Source organism: Mastigoproctus giganteus, chromosome 4, assembly GCF_048544385.1.
Source record: "Mastigoproctus giganteus isolate SK-2022 chromosome 4, ASM4854438v1, whole genome shotgun sequence".
Lineage (NCBI taxonomy): Eukaryota > Metazoa > Arthropoda > Arachnida > Uropygi > Thelyphonidae > Mastigoproctus > Mastigoproctus giganteus.
This window is the reverse complement of record NC_143578.1, coordinates 104200298-104216452: the sequence shown is the minus strand read 5'-3', so window position 1 is coordinate 104216452 and position 16155 is coordinate 104200298. Positions and strand designations below refer to the sequence as shown.

At 35.1% G+C, this 16155-nt stretch overlaps 1 protein-coding gene across 1 annotated transcript in view; it reads left to right on the top strand.

The window, feature by feature from the left end:
- Positions 1-16155, top strand: part of LOC150086960 (KICSTOR complex protein SZT2-like) — a 1378951-nt gene that overhangs the window by 519553 nt on the left and 843243 nt on the right. The window contains exon 29 of the mRNA XM_090372336.1: positions 10047-10131. Coding sequence (XP_090228462.1) covers positions 10047-10131 — 85 coding nt within the window. The remainder of the gene's footprint in view (positions 1-10046; positions 10132-16155) is intronic.

Sequence of the window (16155 nt, the reverse complement as noted above, 5' to 3'; positions counted from 1 at the left end):
CTGTTTTTGCTGTATGCCTCTTCTACAGATACTTCCATGGGCCATGTTCTTCTGAATTTTCTTTTATAATTCCTGCTCTCTCTTTCAAAACAGTCCGAACACGTGCCACCACCAGCCAACATCCATTTACTGTCTAACTTCAAACCCACAGAACCAACTTTTCATCTTCCTCATTTATTCATTCAACTGCCGTTTTCTGGAACAACCTTCCTTCATACGTATTTCCTGAAAATTACAATCTACAGAAGTTCAAGTCCAATGTCAACAAATATCTTCTTTCGTCTTCTCAACCTCCAACCCAAGCATGATACTAAGTACTGTAGGTTCTAATACCTCTCATGTTTGGGGTTTTCATTAAAAAAAAAAGAAAAAATTCTTGGAGGGGATACACATTTGAGGGGGTAATTTTTGTTTTGGCTGTTGCTCTCCGTAATCTTGCTTTCTTGCATCATTTGCCACCAATAATACTAATACTAATACTGACTTTGCTGTTTTCAGATGGGGTTGGAACAATTCTCACTCAGCTCATGTCAGGATCGCAGTACTGGTAGATAATACATTATCAGCCAGATATATACCTCTGAAAGTGTGTGTATATATTTGTCCCCAGAACTTCTGTGTAAGAGGCTTTGATGATCTCTTTGTTTAGCTATCTCCTCCTTTGTGCCTAGTGTACAGTATTGAATCTGCTGGAGGGGTGAACTGGTGGAATGTGAAATAAACACAACACAAAAATCACAGAAACTAAATGTGGTTAGATGATACAGGGTGAAAATAAATCACTAAAATTCAAAAGACACAAAAATTTCAAAATAATTGAATAGGCAATATTTCTGGTCACTTAAATTGTAACTAAAAGCTACTATTTCAAGTGTCGGCATTTTCATTTTATGGTTCCCTTTATTTTCACACAAACCATCTCTTGATAGTGTTTCACACAAACGGGCTACTTGTGGCTAATCCTTTGATTGTATATATCACAAACAAGACCAATGAATCACAGGCCATAAATAGGTTTGCCTGAATTGGTCCCTCATTGACGGATGCTATTATAATTAGAAAGTATCCCACAGCTTTCAAGGGAAGGGCTAAACGATGTTTGGGTAGAGAAAGGAGCGTACTGCAGCCACTGTTTCAATTGTCAGCAGATTTGCTTTATGGTTTTCAGATTCCCTTTATTTGTTTTTTTGTTTTCACAGCAAAAGTCTACTTGTGGATAATTTTTCCTTTGTATACTGCAAACAAGATGGTTTGGTTGCAGCCTATAAACAATACATTTTATAATATTTTTATTATATATGTATCTGTACTGTAATATTGCAAGATTGCACAAAGATATGCTTAGAAGGCCCAAATGAGTTATCGGAAAAATTAATAAATGAAGTGATTGATACATATGCAAAAAAGAATAAGATTATTATAATACTTGCATGTTTGATTTTATTTGTATGATTTTTTGTGAATTTTAATTGGTGATTTTCATATTATTAAACTGTGATTATTGTCAGTAATGTGGTTTTTGCAAACTGTTACTTGTTAGTTGTTAAATAATAACTGGTTCCTTTTGTTTCCTATTTTGTTTTCTCATTTTCTCTTATTATAACATTCGTAAATATACAGATTTGTTTGTAACATACAGTGGACCCTTGCTTTTCAATATTAATTCATTACAGAGACACTATTGTATCATGAAAATATTGTAATTTGAACCCAATAACACATTGTTTTTTTTTGTTAATTCGTTCCAAGACCTCAGGGGTTGAAATATTCGCAAAATAAATAAGCCATTTATCTCTCTAAAGGGTGACTTTTTGAATGGAAATTATACATATTGATTAAAACTAATAGATTGATTAAATCACTTTAACTAAAGAATGCAAAAACACACACACAGCCAACACGTTTACAAAGGCTGCTGTTGGCTGAGAGGAAGGTTGTTGTTGTGTTTGTTATTTAGGAGCATTAGCAACTAAGGCCATATTGCTCCAGGGATATGCGGTGGTCATTCCCTGACCTTTCCGCATTCTCCGTATTTGGTGGTCACGGGTTCGAACCCCGGTCTAATCAAGAAGCGTGTGCTACGCACTGCTGCTTCCTGAGAGGAAGGACCACATGCTTCAGGCAGAGACGATCGTAAGCCAAGCCCATCGAAATATGAAATAAGTAGGCTCCTTTTAACATGGTCACTGGTTAGTAGAATCAGCCACTTTATAGAATAAAATTTCAGAAAACCATTTGGAATCATTAAAGTGCACTACACTTTCATTGTTATCATATGTTTGGTTATCAAAATCAATTTTGAATGCCTTTGTGATATTTCTGGAGGTCACTACCATAAAACAATAAAAACAATTTTCAGTTTGTGGTTTATTGGGCTTTTCTGTTAGTGCAATCTAATTATAAACAAGTAGTAAACTTGATCTTATTGCATTTGTGATAATACTGATAACTGGAATCTGCAGGAATTTTATGTTATGGTGAAATGTCTTTCCCCCTTCATGGAATCTTCAGTCATATAAAAAAACATAAATGAATTTTCACAATCTTCTCTTCATTCTTATTTTTTAATTTTCTTAAGTTGTTACTTGTATCTCACTTGCTTGTAACATGTTAGTTGCCATTTTATGTGTGCTATGTTCTTCATTATTGATTGCTTATCTTTTTAATTGTTTTAAATTTTACAACAAAAAAAAAAAAAAAAGTCAGTGAACAGAAATATCAATTAGTTTAGCATGTATGCATTACAATAGTAATTAAGCTATGTGTGTAAGTGTAAATTTATTTTTATTTTACTAACCCGTGGAGACTATTCTTCCGATTTTCATGTATCATTTAATTTTGCTAATTTGCAAGGTAATAACATGTAAATTTGTGCTTTATATCTTTACTTTTATAGCCTGTGGATAATATTCCTCCTATTTTCGCTTATTAGAATTGCCATTCAAAAGAATTAAAATTCAATTTGCAGATGGGATCACAATAAAAATAAATAAATAAATAGTGCTTATCACTTATTGTATAGCAAATGGAGAGTCCATTATAAAGTGAACCAATCATAAAGCGGGGGTCCACTGTATATATGCTGTAATTCTATAATCAAAAACTAAATGCAACTAGGCATAATATCATAAGAGCTTGAAATTATTTAATATCAGTGTAGATACATGGTAACTCACTGTGAAGGATGAACGCAATACGAGATAGAGATGAAATGATGCTTTTTTTTAAAGAGCTATCTATGGTGTATCTACACCAATATTAAATTTATGTTGTAAATAATAATAAAAAATATACACATATGCTACATGTACCCCCAAAGTTTACCCCATACAAACACTCTGCATTCAACACTGCTACTGGGAGATTTTAATATGACAATCCTACTTGGCTCCTGTTATACTAACTGACATTATTATTATTATTATTACTAGGTATATAGTTCAAGGAAGCCTGAGGCTTATGCTGCACCAGCTAAAATAATTTCCAATTTACCCTGTGAGAGAGAGAGAGAGAGAGAGAGAGAGAGAGAGAGTAGAAGGGAATCACCAACAAAGAGAAGAATGATGATATCCAGCTGAGGACCCTGGGTGTGCCAAGCCCATACTCACCAGATGTGAGCCCCTGGACCTGGCAAGTTAATTGAATCGGTCTTGGATAATTATCAACTTAAATAAACAAATAAATATTCTTTATTACAAGGAAAATAATACAGCTACAATATACCCTTACTATATTTAATACTGACACCCACACATACATTTTCCTACCAACTGAGACATCATCAGCAGTCTTGACTTATTCATATATTCTCCTATACTATTACAATAACTGATTAGCTGCTATATATAGATCTCCTTAACTGTGATCATTTTCCAATAATCTGTACAGTGCAGACAATATAAAATAATTATGAAATGCCTCCAAAGAGATGGCAGTTTTCTAAAGCTAACTGGGAAAATTTAGATTACATATAAACATTTGATAAAAATGTTATACTGTCACATCACATTGACAAAATAGCAGAACATATCACAGAACAGTTAATGAATGCTACAACATTATCAATACCTCAGACATCAATGTCACATCAAAAACACAAAAATCAGTGGTGGGCACTTGAATTCACAGATGCCAAAAAAAAGAAATACAGAGCATAGAACAGATTTCTAAAAGTCCAATCACAACCAACCCAAGTTGGCAAAAACAACTTTGAGCCATAGCCAGATGAGTCAGGACACAAGCAGAAGAAGAGTCCTGGATATTGCCTCAACAATCAATAAGGATACAGACAGCAAAATCATCTGGGAAAAGATCAGAATGCTGAATGTGAATTGCCCTCAGTATCATCTCCAATGCTAAATTGGAAGGGGAGGAACAAATATCTTCCAAAGAAATTGCAAATACCTCAGACATCAATGTCACATCAAAAACACAAATTTACACAGTTTACACAAATTCACAGTGCCCACCACTGTGAATTCAAGTGCCCACAGTGGTGGGCACTTGAATTCACAGATGCCAAAAAAAGAGAAATACAGAGCATAGAACAGATTTCTAAAAGTCCAATCACAACCAACCCAAGTTGGCAAAAACAACTTTGAGCCATAGCCAGATGAGTCAGGACACAAGCAAAAGAAGAGTCCTGGATATTGCCTCAACAGTCAATAAGGATACAGACAGCAAAATCATCTGGGAAAAGATCAGAATGCTGAATGTGAATTGCCCTCAGTATCATCTCCAATGCTAAATTGGAAGGGGAGGAACAAATATCTTCCAAAGAAATTGCAAATATACTAGGAGGTGCCTTTGCACAGATCTTGGCAAAAGCATCTCATTGTTCCACATTTCAGCAAATTAAAAGCAAGGCTGAAAAACATCGACTTAATTTTTATGGAAATATCTCTTATCCTTACAACCATTTCAGAGGAGTTAACTCAAACAAGCTATATGATAAGCACACAATAAGGATGCTAGTCCCAATGGGATACTCTATTCTGTTCAGCAATACCTAATTTAAATATCCCTGTACAAATTATTGAATTTCTACAATCAAATATTTCTGGAAAGCACTTATCCTAGGGTCAGTCAATAATGTGAGCATTCCCAAAACCTGAGAAGGACCACTCAGACCCATGTAATTGCCAACCAATCTCCTCATCCAGTTGCTTAAGTAAAATGACTCATAATAACTGCAATACACTAACTCATACAAAGGGTACTAGGAAAGTTTTGCAATATGACGCAACAATGAATCACAGGAAGCTGCTTGTTGCTGCATGTTGAGACATGTTCATACGTGCATAGTAGCCGCCGCGCCAAGTCGATGGGCTCAGTTATTCATTAGTAGTGAGAGTGTAAAGTGCTTGCGATGGCATCGTGGTCACGAAATGAGATAAGGACAGTTTTGCGGTATGATTTCGTGCGTGGTTTAACCATAGACCAGTGCTTAGAAGAAATGACTCTTGCACTAGATGATGATTGTCCACATCGTACAACGATATTCAGGTGGTATAGAGAATTCCAAAGGGGAAATTTCACTCTGGAGGATTCTGAGAGGCCGGGAAGGCCACGAACGTCAGTTACGGAGGAAAACGTTACTGCTGTGAGGAAAATGCTTGACGAAAACAGGCGACTGACCTACCAACAGATAGAGGATACTTTGGGCCTAAATGCACCAGCAATTCGTTCGATTCTGCAAGATCATTTGCACGTGAAGAAACTTTGTTCTCTCTGGGTGCCGCATCAACTGACTGAAGAGCAGATGACACGACGTGTGACTTGGTGCCGGGAGATGTTAAAAATGTTTGATAAGGGACAATCTCGGTATGTGAATAACATCGTGACAGGTGACGAGACTTGGCTGTACTATTACGATCTGCCGACCAAGGCTCAAAACAAAGTTTGGGTCTTTGATGATGACGACACACCCGTAATTGTCAGAAAATCCCGATCTGTAAAAAAGAAAATGATAGCTGTATTTTTCAAATCGAGTGGAATTGTGGAACGTGTCGTTTTGGACACGCAGAAGACAGTCACAGCTAAGTGGTATACTGAACAATGCCTGCCTAAAGTCATTGGATCTATGAAGAATCTGCGGCCAAAGTCAAGAATGGACACCTGGTACCTCCATCACGAAAATGCTCCAGCTCACCGCGCCAAAGCCTGCACCGAATATTTGACCACGACAGGACTGAAACTTCTCGAGCACCCTCCCTACAGTCCAGACCTTGCTCCCTGCGACTTTGCACTGTTCCCGCATGTGAAAATGAAGCTAAAAGGGAGGCGGTTTTCCAGTGATGAGGACCTTCTATGGGCTTGGGACAACGAGTGTGCTTTACTCCCTAGTGAAACTTGGCAGAACTGGTTTAAAGATTGGTTTCGGAGGATGGAGAGGTGTATTGAATGTAGAGGAAATTACTTTGAAAAAATTAAATAAACAAAGCTGTATTGCAAAACTTTCCTAGTACCCTTTGTATATATGATTAAGACTAATAAAATACAATTAAATTAAACTCAAGATAGAACTGTATATTTAATATAAAAATAGAGTGTACTGATAAAACTGTGGAGTTAAAATGGATAAAAATAATAATTAGATAAAATTAAAAATATGAGTTAGAGGCAATAAAAACTTTGTGTGTTTAATTTTATTTTACTAAAGTCTTTGTCACATATACTGGTTGGTGTATTTATTGCAGTTATTATGAGTCATTATTTTCCCAACCCCTATTAAAAAAAAAAAAAAAAAAAAGCCTCAGTAAAACCCTTAAATGAATGGTACATTCTTGTCTCACATGATTTATAGAATCTCAACACATGTTATACAGTTTGGTTTCCATAAAATTTGATCCGTCTTAGATGAGGGCAAAGCAATAGCTAGCATATGCAATGCATACATCAAAAAATGAGTATATGGTTCTGCTTAGCATAGATATAAAGAAGCGATTTGATACAGCTTGCTACTTTGGAATACTATATGATTTGCATGCCCTAGAATGTCTAATTAAATCCTGGCAGTCTTCCACCCTTCATACAGAACTTTTAAAGCAGCAATTTCCGATTATGCTATGGGAATGTGCTTTCTCAAAAAAAATATTTTGTGAGGGGAAGGTGTATCACAAGGATCATTGCTCGATGCAATCCTCTTGTCCTCCAAATTAATGAACTGATAGAAGAAATCCCCACTTCTGTTTAAGCATATCTATTTTTGAATAACATGTCACTCACAGAACATGCCTTACCTTGATACAGTGATCCCTAAAACTTCTTCATTGGACAAAACAAAATGGTTACTTTCTATCTGAACAAAAAAAAGCAGTTGCAGTTCATTTCTGTAAAAAACCGACTCTGAACTACATGTTGACTTCTACAATGTACCTATGGCAAATAACATAGGACTGATTCTTGGCAAAAAGCCAAATTTCTAGGAACATATAAAACAAACAAAAATTGCATGTTTGAAGGAAATTAACATCCTGTGGGTGATTTCTGGCATGGCATGGGAAATAAACAGAGCTACATCACTACATTTGTACCAGTTCCTAATTAAATCCTTCATAGATTATGCTGCTCTAGTATACAGCTCAGCTAAATGGAGTGTATTGAAACAGGGTGATTGTGTACATCATATTCCATTAAGTACTGCCTTAGGAACATTCTGAACCTCTCTCTAGAACACAGCCTTTGCATTGGCATTCTTGAACCACCTCTACATCTCTGAAGAAAAGAAGTTTTATTTTTAAACTATGCAGCCAAAATATGGAGCTTACCTACGATGAATTCCAGCTTGCCATACCTTTTCATGCCATAGTGAACTATACTACACAACAACAGATGGCATGTGAACAAACCAGCAGGGCTTCAATGAAGTCATGGAAAATTAGAACCATTCATTAAGTAAAATCCACCAAGAGAGCAATATTCTAGCTCCTCCATAGGTTTCCATGACGATAAGTTGTGGAAACCATATGGGGAATCTAGAATCTTTCTTGCTCTCTTAGTGTTGTATTTGATGATGATATTAATGTTACTAGTAATCTTTAGTTCCGAGTTTGAAATGACAATAATAAGGACAATATTTGATGATGATCAAGAAGTTATATTTGCCAGTTATATTGACCTTGATAAAATTGAAAAATTTATTGATAAAAACATGCACCAATGTTGGGATGAATTCACAATACTAACAGGTAGTGAAATAATTGAACAGTCATGGACGAAAATGAAGAAGTCAACTTTGAAGAACTGTTGGAAGAAGCTACTTCCTGAAAAAGGAAGTCACTCACAAGACCTCAATATTATTCAGACACAAGTTGAGAAAATTATTAAACTTTCAAACATTATTGGAGGTGAGGAATTTTCTCTCTAGGGTTTTCTCTCTTTATTTGTCTCTAGGAATATTATGTGTTTCTTCAGTGACTGAATTTCTTAATTGAAGAAGTTGTGAATTAAGATTTGGTTCACTTCTTACATCAGGAACAAAGAAATTATCATGTGAGCTAGTATTATGTACTAATTGACTTTGCAGTGATGAATGCATGATATGCATGTGAATTGCCTACAACTATTCCAGTCTGAGTTATGAAATCCTAGGATGAAGTAGGTTTGATTTTGATGCTAAAATCTTTGATTTTAGCATCAAAATCAGAACACAGTATATAGAATTGACAGTATTTTCCTCTTTCAGAGACAAATATTATCAGTGACAAGTGTCATTTGCAAGAATATTTTTACTTGCATCTTGGATCATGTCTTTTGATATGTAGCTGATGTTCAGCTTGTTTTTCAAAGGTGCTCATTTGTTAAATTTGACTAAGGATTTTCTGTATCATTAAAATGTGCAAAATGTGTTATGTATTGTGATGTACTCACAGAGCTAAAATCATGTAATATGCACTGATTGTTAGAAAACTCTCATAGTTTCGTACCTTTAAACCTTCAATGTGGGAAACTGTGCTACATGGCACACACATGAAGTTGATAACCAAACTCCTGCCAAACCTTTTCCAACATGTTCCTATTTATGGTTGTTACTGCTGTGATGATCTGATATCTTAATTTCTCATTGAGAGAAAGACTCAAATAACTACATTTACCAGCAGGATGGCACTCTGCCTCGTTTTTATTGCGAAGACTAATGCTATATTACTGAAACTTTTCCATACCACTGGAATGGATGTGCCATCACTATTAACCTGCCCTTCTGCAGTTAGCCTTACAGATCTCCAGTAGTAGGTATGGCAGGAATTAAATTATCAATTTGATAATTGGAAGTGTCCACATTGAAAGCTTAACTTTAACGTGTTAAACTTTGGAGTTTTCCTAAAGAATGGTGCATATAACACGAAAGTAAGCACACTGATAACTTCACAATAAATTTATGCAAGTATACAGAACTGAAACCTTTCTTGGTAAGACCAGCCTTTTGTCCCCTCCAACCAATCTCTTTGCCATTCTCTGCATCTATTCCATTCCAGCAAATCTACATCCTTAGTCTAACTGTTTCAAAATGATGGACCTCAGGTCATATGCAGCTCATGCTGTGTCTTCTTGTAACTGTCATCAACTCTCGCACGTTAACCTACATAAAAATAATAGTAATTGGTGATACTTAAAAGAGATACGCTACTATAAAATTTAAATAAAATGTGTAACTTATATGGATATTTATAAATGTTAATGAACATGAGATTGTGTAATTTTTATCAACAGGAAATATGAGAATATATTATATTTTTTGCATACACTAGTGCAGCTGCCTATTCATTTATGTGGCCCTGAGCACTTCCGAATTTTATGCCCTTTTATTAGCGGTTATATTTTAGGTGATATATATGTACAATCAGTGATACTTTATTGAAAATTATTATATAGTAAAATGATACCATTTTACTATATGTAATTGATACTATTTATTATACTTTTCTTCTGTGTTGCTATAGAAAAAAAGTATAATAAATCATGGATACATATACAAATATTTTTGTTTATTGATAGAAATAATTTTTTATTTATGTGAGTTGTGCAATTTTTTTCCCTTTTTATAGATATCCTACTGAAGCATTAAGTACTAACATTTTGCATAATCTTCCTCTTTGTCAGCAGCAAGCTGTAATGAATTGTGTAGAAAAGGTATGTTTTACTGATCTTTGTTGCTTTCTTATTGGGCAAAATTTTAGTATTAGTGGCAAATGATGCAGAAAGTAAGCTTATAAAACATCAGCCAGATTAAAAAAAAAAAAAACCCTTCACACATCACCTATTCATCCCCTCTAATAGTTTGTCTAGTTCTTCCTTGAATTTATTGAAACTACCCACATCCACAACAACAATCTATCACCAGCTGGATGAAGGCAACCTCCATACCCCTATCATGAAATGATCCTTCCTCACTTTGAATTTATTTTCCCTTATATGTGTAGTCTGAGCAAGAGGAAGAATACATTGCATCATCATCATCATTGATCCTGCTCAATTCATTCAAAGCCTTAAACTCCTCAGTCAGATCACCAAACAGGTGTCCAGTCTGCAGATGCTGCAGTTTGCAGAACTGAAGCTTTTCTTGGTGATACCAGCCTATTGCTTCCCTCTCATCAAGCTCTTTGACCTTCTCTTCATCCATTACAGCAGATCCTTCCTAAATTAAGGCCTCCAGACCTGTTTCTGCAGTACTCAGGATGCAGCCTAACCATTGCCTTGTACAGTGTGACTCCATTATTTTCCCTGGAACAGAAATTAAGCTGCCACATCTGTAATTATTAATGTTGCCTTTCAATCCCTTTTTATGAATTGGACATATATTTGCACATCTCCAGTCCATAGGGACTCTTTTAAATCCGAAGATGCTCTTATAATTATGACTAAAGATTTGTTTACCTCCTTTGATTTCTACCTTAATACCTGGTGTTTCACTTAAAACCGGCCCCAGTCACTGACAAAATAATTACAGAAATCTAGACAGGAGTAGAATGACATAAACACAAAAAAAACTCAGTCAAAAGTAACTTCATTTATTCTCTTCGAATGCACACACAGTTATAAGAGATGCTGGAAATGATGTCCTTGTGCATCTATACATTTTTGTGCACGTGTAATCATATTCGTGGTAACCCGATTCAAAACGGTTTTTCTTGGTGATACCAGCCTATTGCTTCCCTCTCATCAAGCTCTTTGACCTTCTCTTCATCCATTACAGCAGATCCTTCCTAAATTAAGGCCTCCAGACCTGTTTCTGCAGTACTCAGGATGCAGCCTAACCATTGCCTTGTACAGTGTGACTCCATTATTTTCCCTGGAACAGAAATTAAGCTGCCACATCTGTAATTATTAATGTTGCCTTTCAATCCCTTTTTATGAATTGGACATATATTTGCACATCTCCAGTCCATAGGGACTCTTTTAAATCCGAAGATGCTCTTATAATTATGACTAAAGATTTGTTTACCTCCTTTGATTTCTACCTTAATACCTGGTGTTTCACTTAAAACTGGCCCCAGTCACTGACAAAATAATTACAGAAATCTAGACAGGAGTAGAATGACATAAACACAAAAAAAACTCAGTCAAAAGTAACTTCATTTATTCTCTTCGAATGCACACACAGTTATAAGAGATGCTGGAAATGATGTCCTTGTGCATCTATACATTTTTGTGCACGTGTAATCATATTCGTGGTAACCCGATTCAAAACGGTGACATTAATAGCCTCGATATTTCTTCAAATACTGTCCTTCAGTTCATATTATGTGGGGGGTCTCATTAACTCTTCCTTTCAAATATCCCCATAGGTAAAAGTCACTTTAAAACTAGAAGCAAAGTACTTCTGGTAGTGCAACTGTGGTCGATGAAAACAAACACAATATTGTCACACTTCAAAGTGAGGATGAACAATTGCAGCCTTTTGTTCCCCAAAAAATCCTAACCGAAAAAACTGGAATCAACTAATAAAAGACCAAAATGAAAGTATGATGAGAGTTATTTGAATTTCGTCTTTACATGTGTTGGAAATAGATATGCTCCTGATGCACATTGTGTCATATGTAAAAAATTCATTCAAACAGTTCTTTGGCTCCCGCTAAACTTGTGTTTCATAAGTAGGGTACGGATTTTTATGACATTAAAAATGTCGAAACATGATGAAAATATGTCATCATAGTTGTTCTTTAAGAGTTATCTATGTACACTGATATTATATATATCAATTAATTTCCGTACCTCTTTATTGCGCGCGTTGCAATATGTTATTTGTCCATCTGTTTGGTATGTGTGGCTTCATTTTGCCAACAGCTGAAGTTTCTACTGTATAAAATAAGTTGAACAAATAATTAGTTGAACTCAGTATAAGGCAAAATGCATGATTATTTTTATAAAGTTTTAAATTATAGCTAAAATTGCACTACAGTGTGGTTGTGAGTGACTAAAGAGCCCATCAAAATAAATTTGGGATTTAGCCGCTCATGCCCACCCACACTGGAATGTGAAATGATTAAATGTAAATTCCCACAGTTTTTTAGAAATGCATTTTAAATCAATTTAATAAATAATTTGTAGATTATCGTAAGATGAAATATGAAAGTTTTATGTCAACAAATATAAAATATACTATTAAATATGATATTTCATATTTTTTTTGAAATTGTGATGTAATGTGTAAAATACGATGAAATATGAAATTATAAACACGCTTCTTTACAATCCTCAGACCATGCAACATGGACACACTAATTTTCATGCCTTTATGTAAATGAAAAATGAATATGATAATACATAAAAATCCGAACCCTATTCATAAGTGTTCAGTAAATATATGTGTTCCATCAATATATTGTGAGATGAAAAGTGTTCCGTGACTAAAAATGTTTGGGAAATACTATACTAGACAGTGAAAATTTGAATCTGGCTCAAACTAGTGCACAGTATAACTTGAGCAACGTGCATCTATCCACTCCCAATGTTGTATTGGAAATTGCTCAAAGCATAGTGTTTGTAGCTGTTTGTGCTCTAGAAAGGTCAATATCTTGTCAGATATTGACTGTCTGAGGAATCATATATCTGTTTGTACTGGATGTGCTTGTCTATCCAGTTTTAGCTCCAGATCTGAGTGAAGATTGTGCTTTCAACAGAAGAAGATGTACATTGTTTTTTGAGTAGATAATTAGAATTCAATATTTTGAGCCCATTTACTGATGTTGTTTATGGCATGCTGTAATTACTGTTCAATTGTTTGTATGCTTTAAGAGTGATTGCAAAAAGTGAAGTTGTCTATGTAAAGAGTATTGTCTACTATAAGTGGTAGGCTGTCTGCTTTGATATTTTTATGCTGAACAGATCCTTGAGCAATTATTATTCATAGAAGATTAGCGAGAGAGAGAGAGAGAGAGAGAGACATTTGTACTCAAATTTCGAAGGTTTTCTTTAGAAAATTTTGAATTAAAATATGTCTGTGGCCCTATCCTAGTGTTTCTGTCTCACAGAATATCATATTTCCATGCTGTGTCATGTGACAAAACTTCCTACAATCTAATCTAAACCTCAACCCCTGTAATTTGAATTTATAATTTCTAGTTCTGGAAATATTTATAACAGTGAGAATTCCACTTTCATTCATTTTACTAATCCCTCTCAGAGCCTTATAAACCTCAGTCATGTCACCTCTGAGGTGTCTGGTTGTCAAGCTCTATAGCCCACATAATCAGAGTCTTTCTTCATATGGTTGTCCTTCTACCAATCTCACCATTTGACTTGCCCATCTTTGGATCCTTTTAAGAAGCTCAATGTCTTTTTTCAGATGAGATCTCCATACTTGAACACAGTATTCCAGATGTCACGAATATTGCTTCCTCTTTAGGGAGGTCATAATCTCACAGCTAGTAAGTAATTGATAGGATCAAACTGAAATCTGGCATTGTTGGAAGTGGGTTGTTTGAATAATTTAAAGGAAGAAGTAGCCAAATTCTTAGAAGGGGTAGTCAGGTGATAAGGGAAGTGGTGATGCTGTATAAGCTTGCTTTGTTGTGTCATTTACTGCTACTAACACTAATAACAGTTGATATGGTTTAATTAGTGTTATTCATATGTGACATTGATTCGTTATGATGAGCCACATAGTCTCTCTCTCACACACATATTAATTTATTAAGACATAGGTATGTTAAAAAGCTCATAGTATTTGTATGCAGTGATCCTACAAATATAAGAAACAGCTGAGTACCATAAAGTTGTCATTTCCATACTCTTCATGGACATTGTGATAAAAAATTTAGCAGGTAATATTATTTAAAATTTATTTTATGTGAATGTATTACAGACAACTGTATTACAGTTGTCTGTAATACATTCAAAATAGGATAGTTTTATAATTCTAGATTTGTTCAAATAGGTGGTATATATCACCCCAGGGACTTACATCTGGTGAGTATGGATTTAGCACACCCAGGGCCCTGAGCACTAGATATCATCATTGTTCTCTTTCTTCTTGATTCCTTTCTACTTCTGACTCTTTTTCTCTCTCTCTCATAATAATAATAATTAACATGAGGATAAGGATGCATATTTATGATGGTGTTATTGTGTCTGCAGTTCTCCTACAACTGCAGACAATGATGGAAATAATGAGGGAGTTCCTTTATGGATCTCTCTCCAGTTTATTGCTGCCACTTCTTGAACTTATTCAACCAATTTAAACACTCAAAAACCACTTGTCACAACAATTTATGACAAGCTGTTCTCTTCTTCTTCTGAAAAGCAAAAGATAAGTATAACTTAAGGAAAGAGTACAACAGCTTTTGTAGGGAACGTTTATAGAATTGAACAGGTTGGTCCCTCGAAATGAATGCACCTTTAATTAAGTTTATGAGTGAAGTATTTATTTAATAAAATGATTCGTACATAGCTGTTCCGCATGACAAAAAATGCAGCTCTCAAATATCACCAGAGTGAAATGCTAAGTTTCATTTTATTTATTTTTATTTTATTTTTTTTTTTTGTTCTGTGTTTGTTGAGTTAGTGAATGATTTTTCATTTACAGTTCTTGGTATATTCCCAGCTCATTGATACCACTTCTCCAAATTTATGAAAGAGAATTTGACTTTTTTACTCAATTTCATAACTTCTCTATCTCATCATCACAATATACACTCGGTTATCACTGAATTATGGCCACCTCATCTGTAATGGACTATGCTGTACAGTTCACAGAATAAAAAGCCGAACAGCTTCCTACGCTAGAGCTATGGTGATGTGATTTGCATCTGGTCGTGCAAGTCAAAGTGATAAAGTAGCAGTTATGGGACATAGTAATGATATCACAGAGTTTAAAAAGGTCATAGTTGTGGGAGCTCATGTGTCAGGTGCATCCATATTGGAAACAGCACATCTTGTTGGTTGCTCGTGTCCACCGTGGAAGGTGTACAAAGAATAGTGCCGAACGGGTCAAACCACTTCCTTCCTGGACATTTCTGGTGAGTGAAGGGTTTAGCCCATTATATTGGCTCAACGTCAGGTCACTGTATAACAGTTGATATCACAATACAATTCAAGAACAATATCCCATATAATCATGGATTCCACAGCAGATGACCAAAGAGACACCTCTCCTCATCGTTGTGCATCACCAACAGCAAATGCTGTTGTGCCAACCATGCTGGTTGAACATTGGAGGACTGGAAATGAGTGTGCTGGTCATATGATTCCAAATACCTTGTGCAACATGCTCACCTTTGTATGTGGCATAAGCAACATGAGTCCATGGTGGGCACCATGCCAAATTTCTCTCTTGGAATTTACAACAGAGAATCTCTTTTTTACTTGACTTTTTTTCTTTCTCACCTTGTAAATATTGTTAATGAAATAGAGTTTTTCTGTTTTTTTCGTTAAAATCAATTCTTTGTCATTTTCTTTTCACAAAAAATGATAAACTATGTGAAAATTGGATTTTTAAAAAAAAAATTGCAATTTGCTACATATTTTCTTTAATGAACTGGCAAGCAAGTGGCAAGCCTATATTGCAAGATAGAAATTGAGGATAACAGTGTTGTTCTTGATTATGTGCTGTCACATTGTACTCATAGTGTGAAGATAGTTAACCTAGCAGTGGTCATGTGGGACCTGCCAGGTGCTTTGAAAAAGATTTTTTTTTTTTTTTGAGTCAAGCTTAAT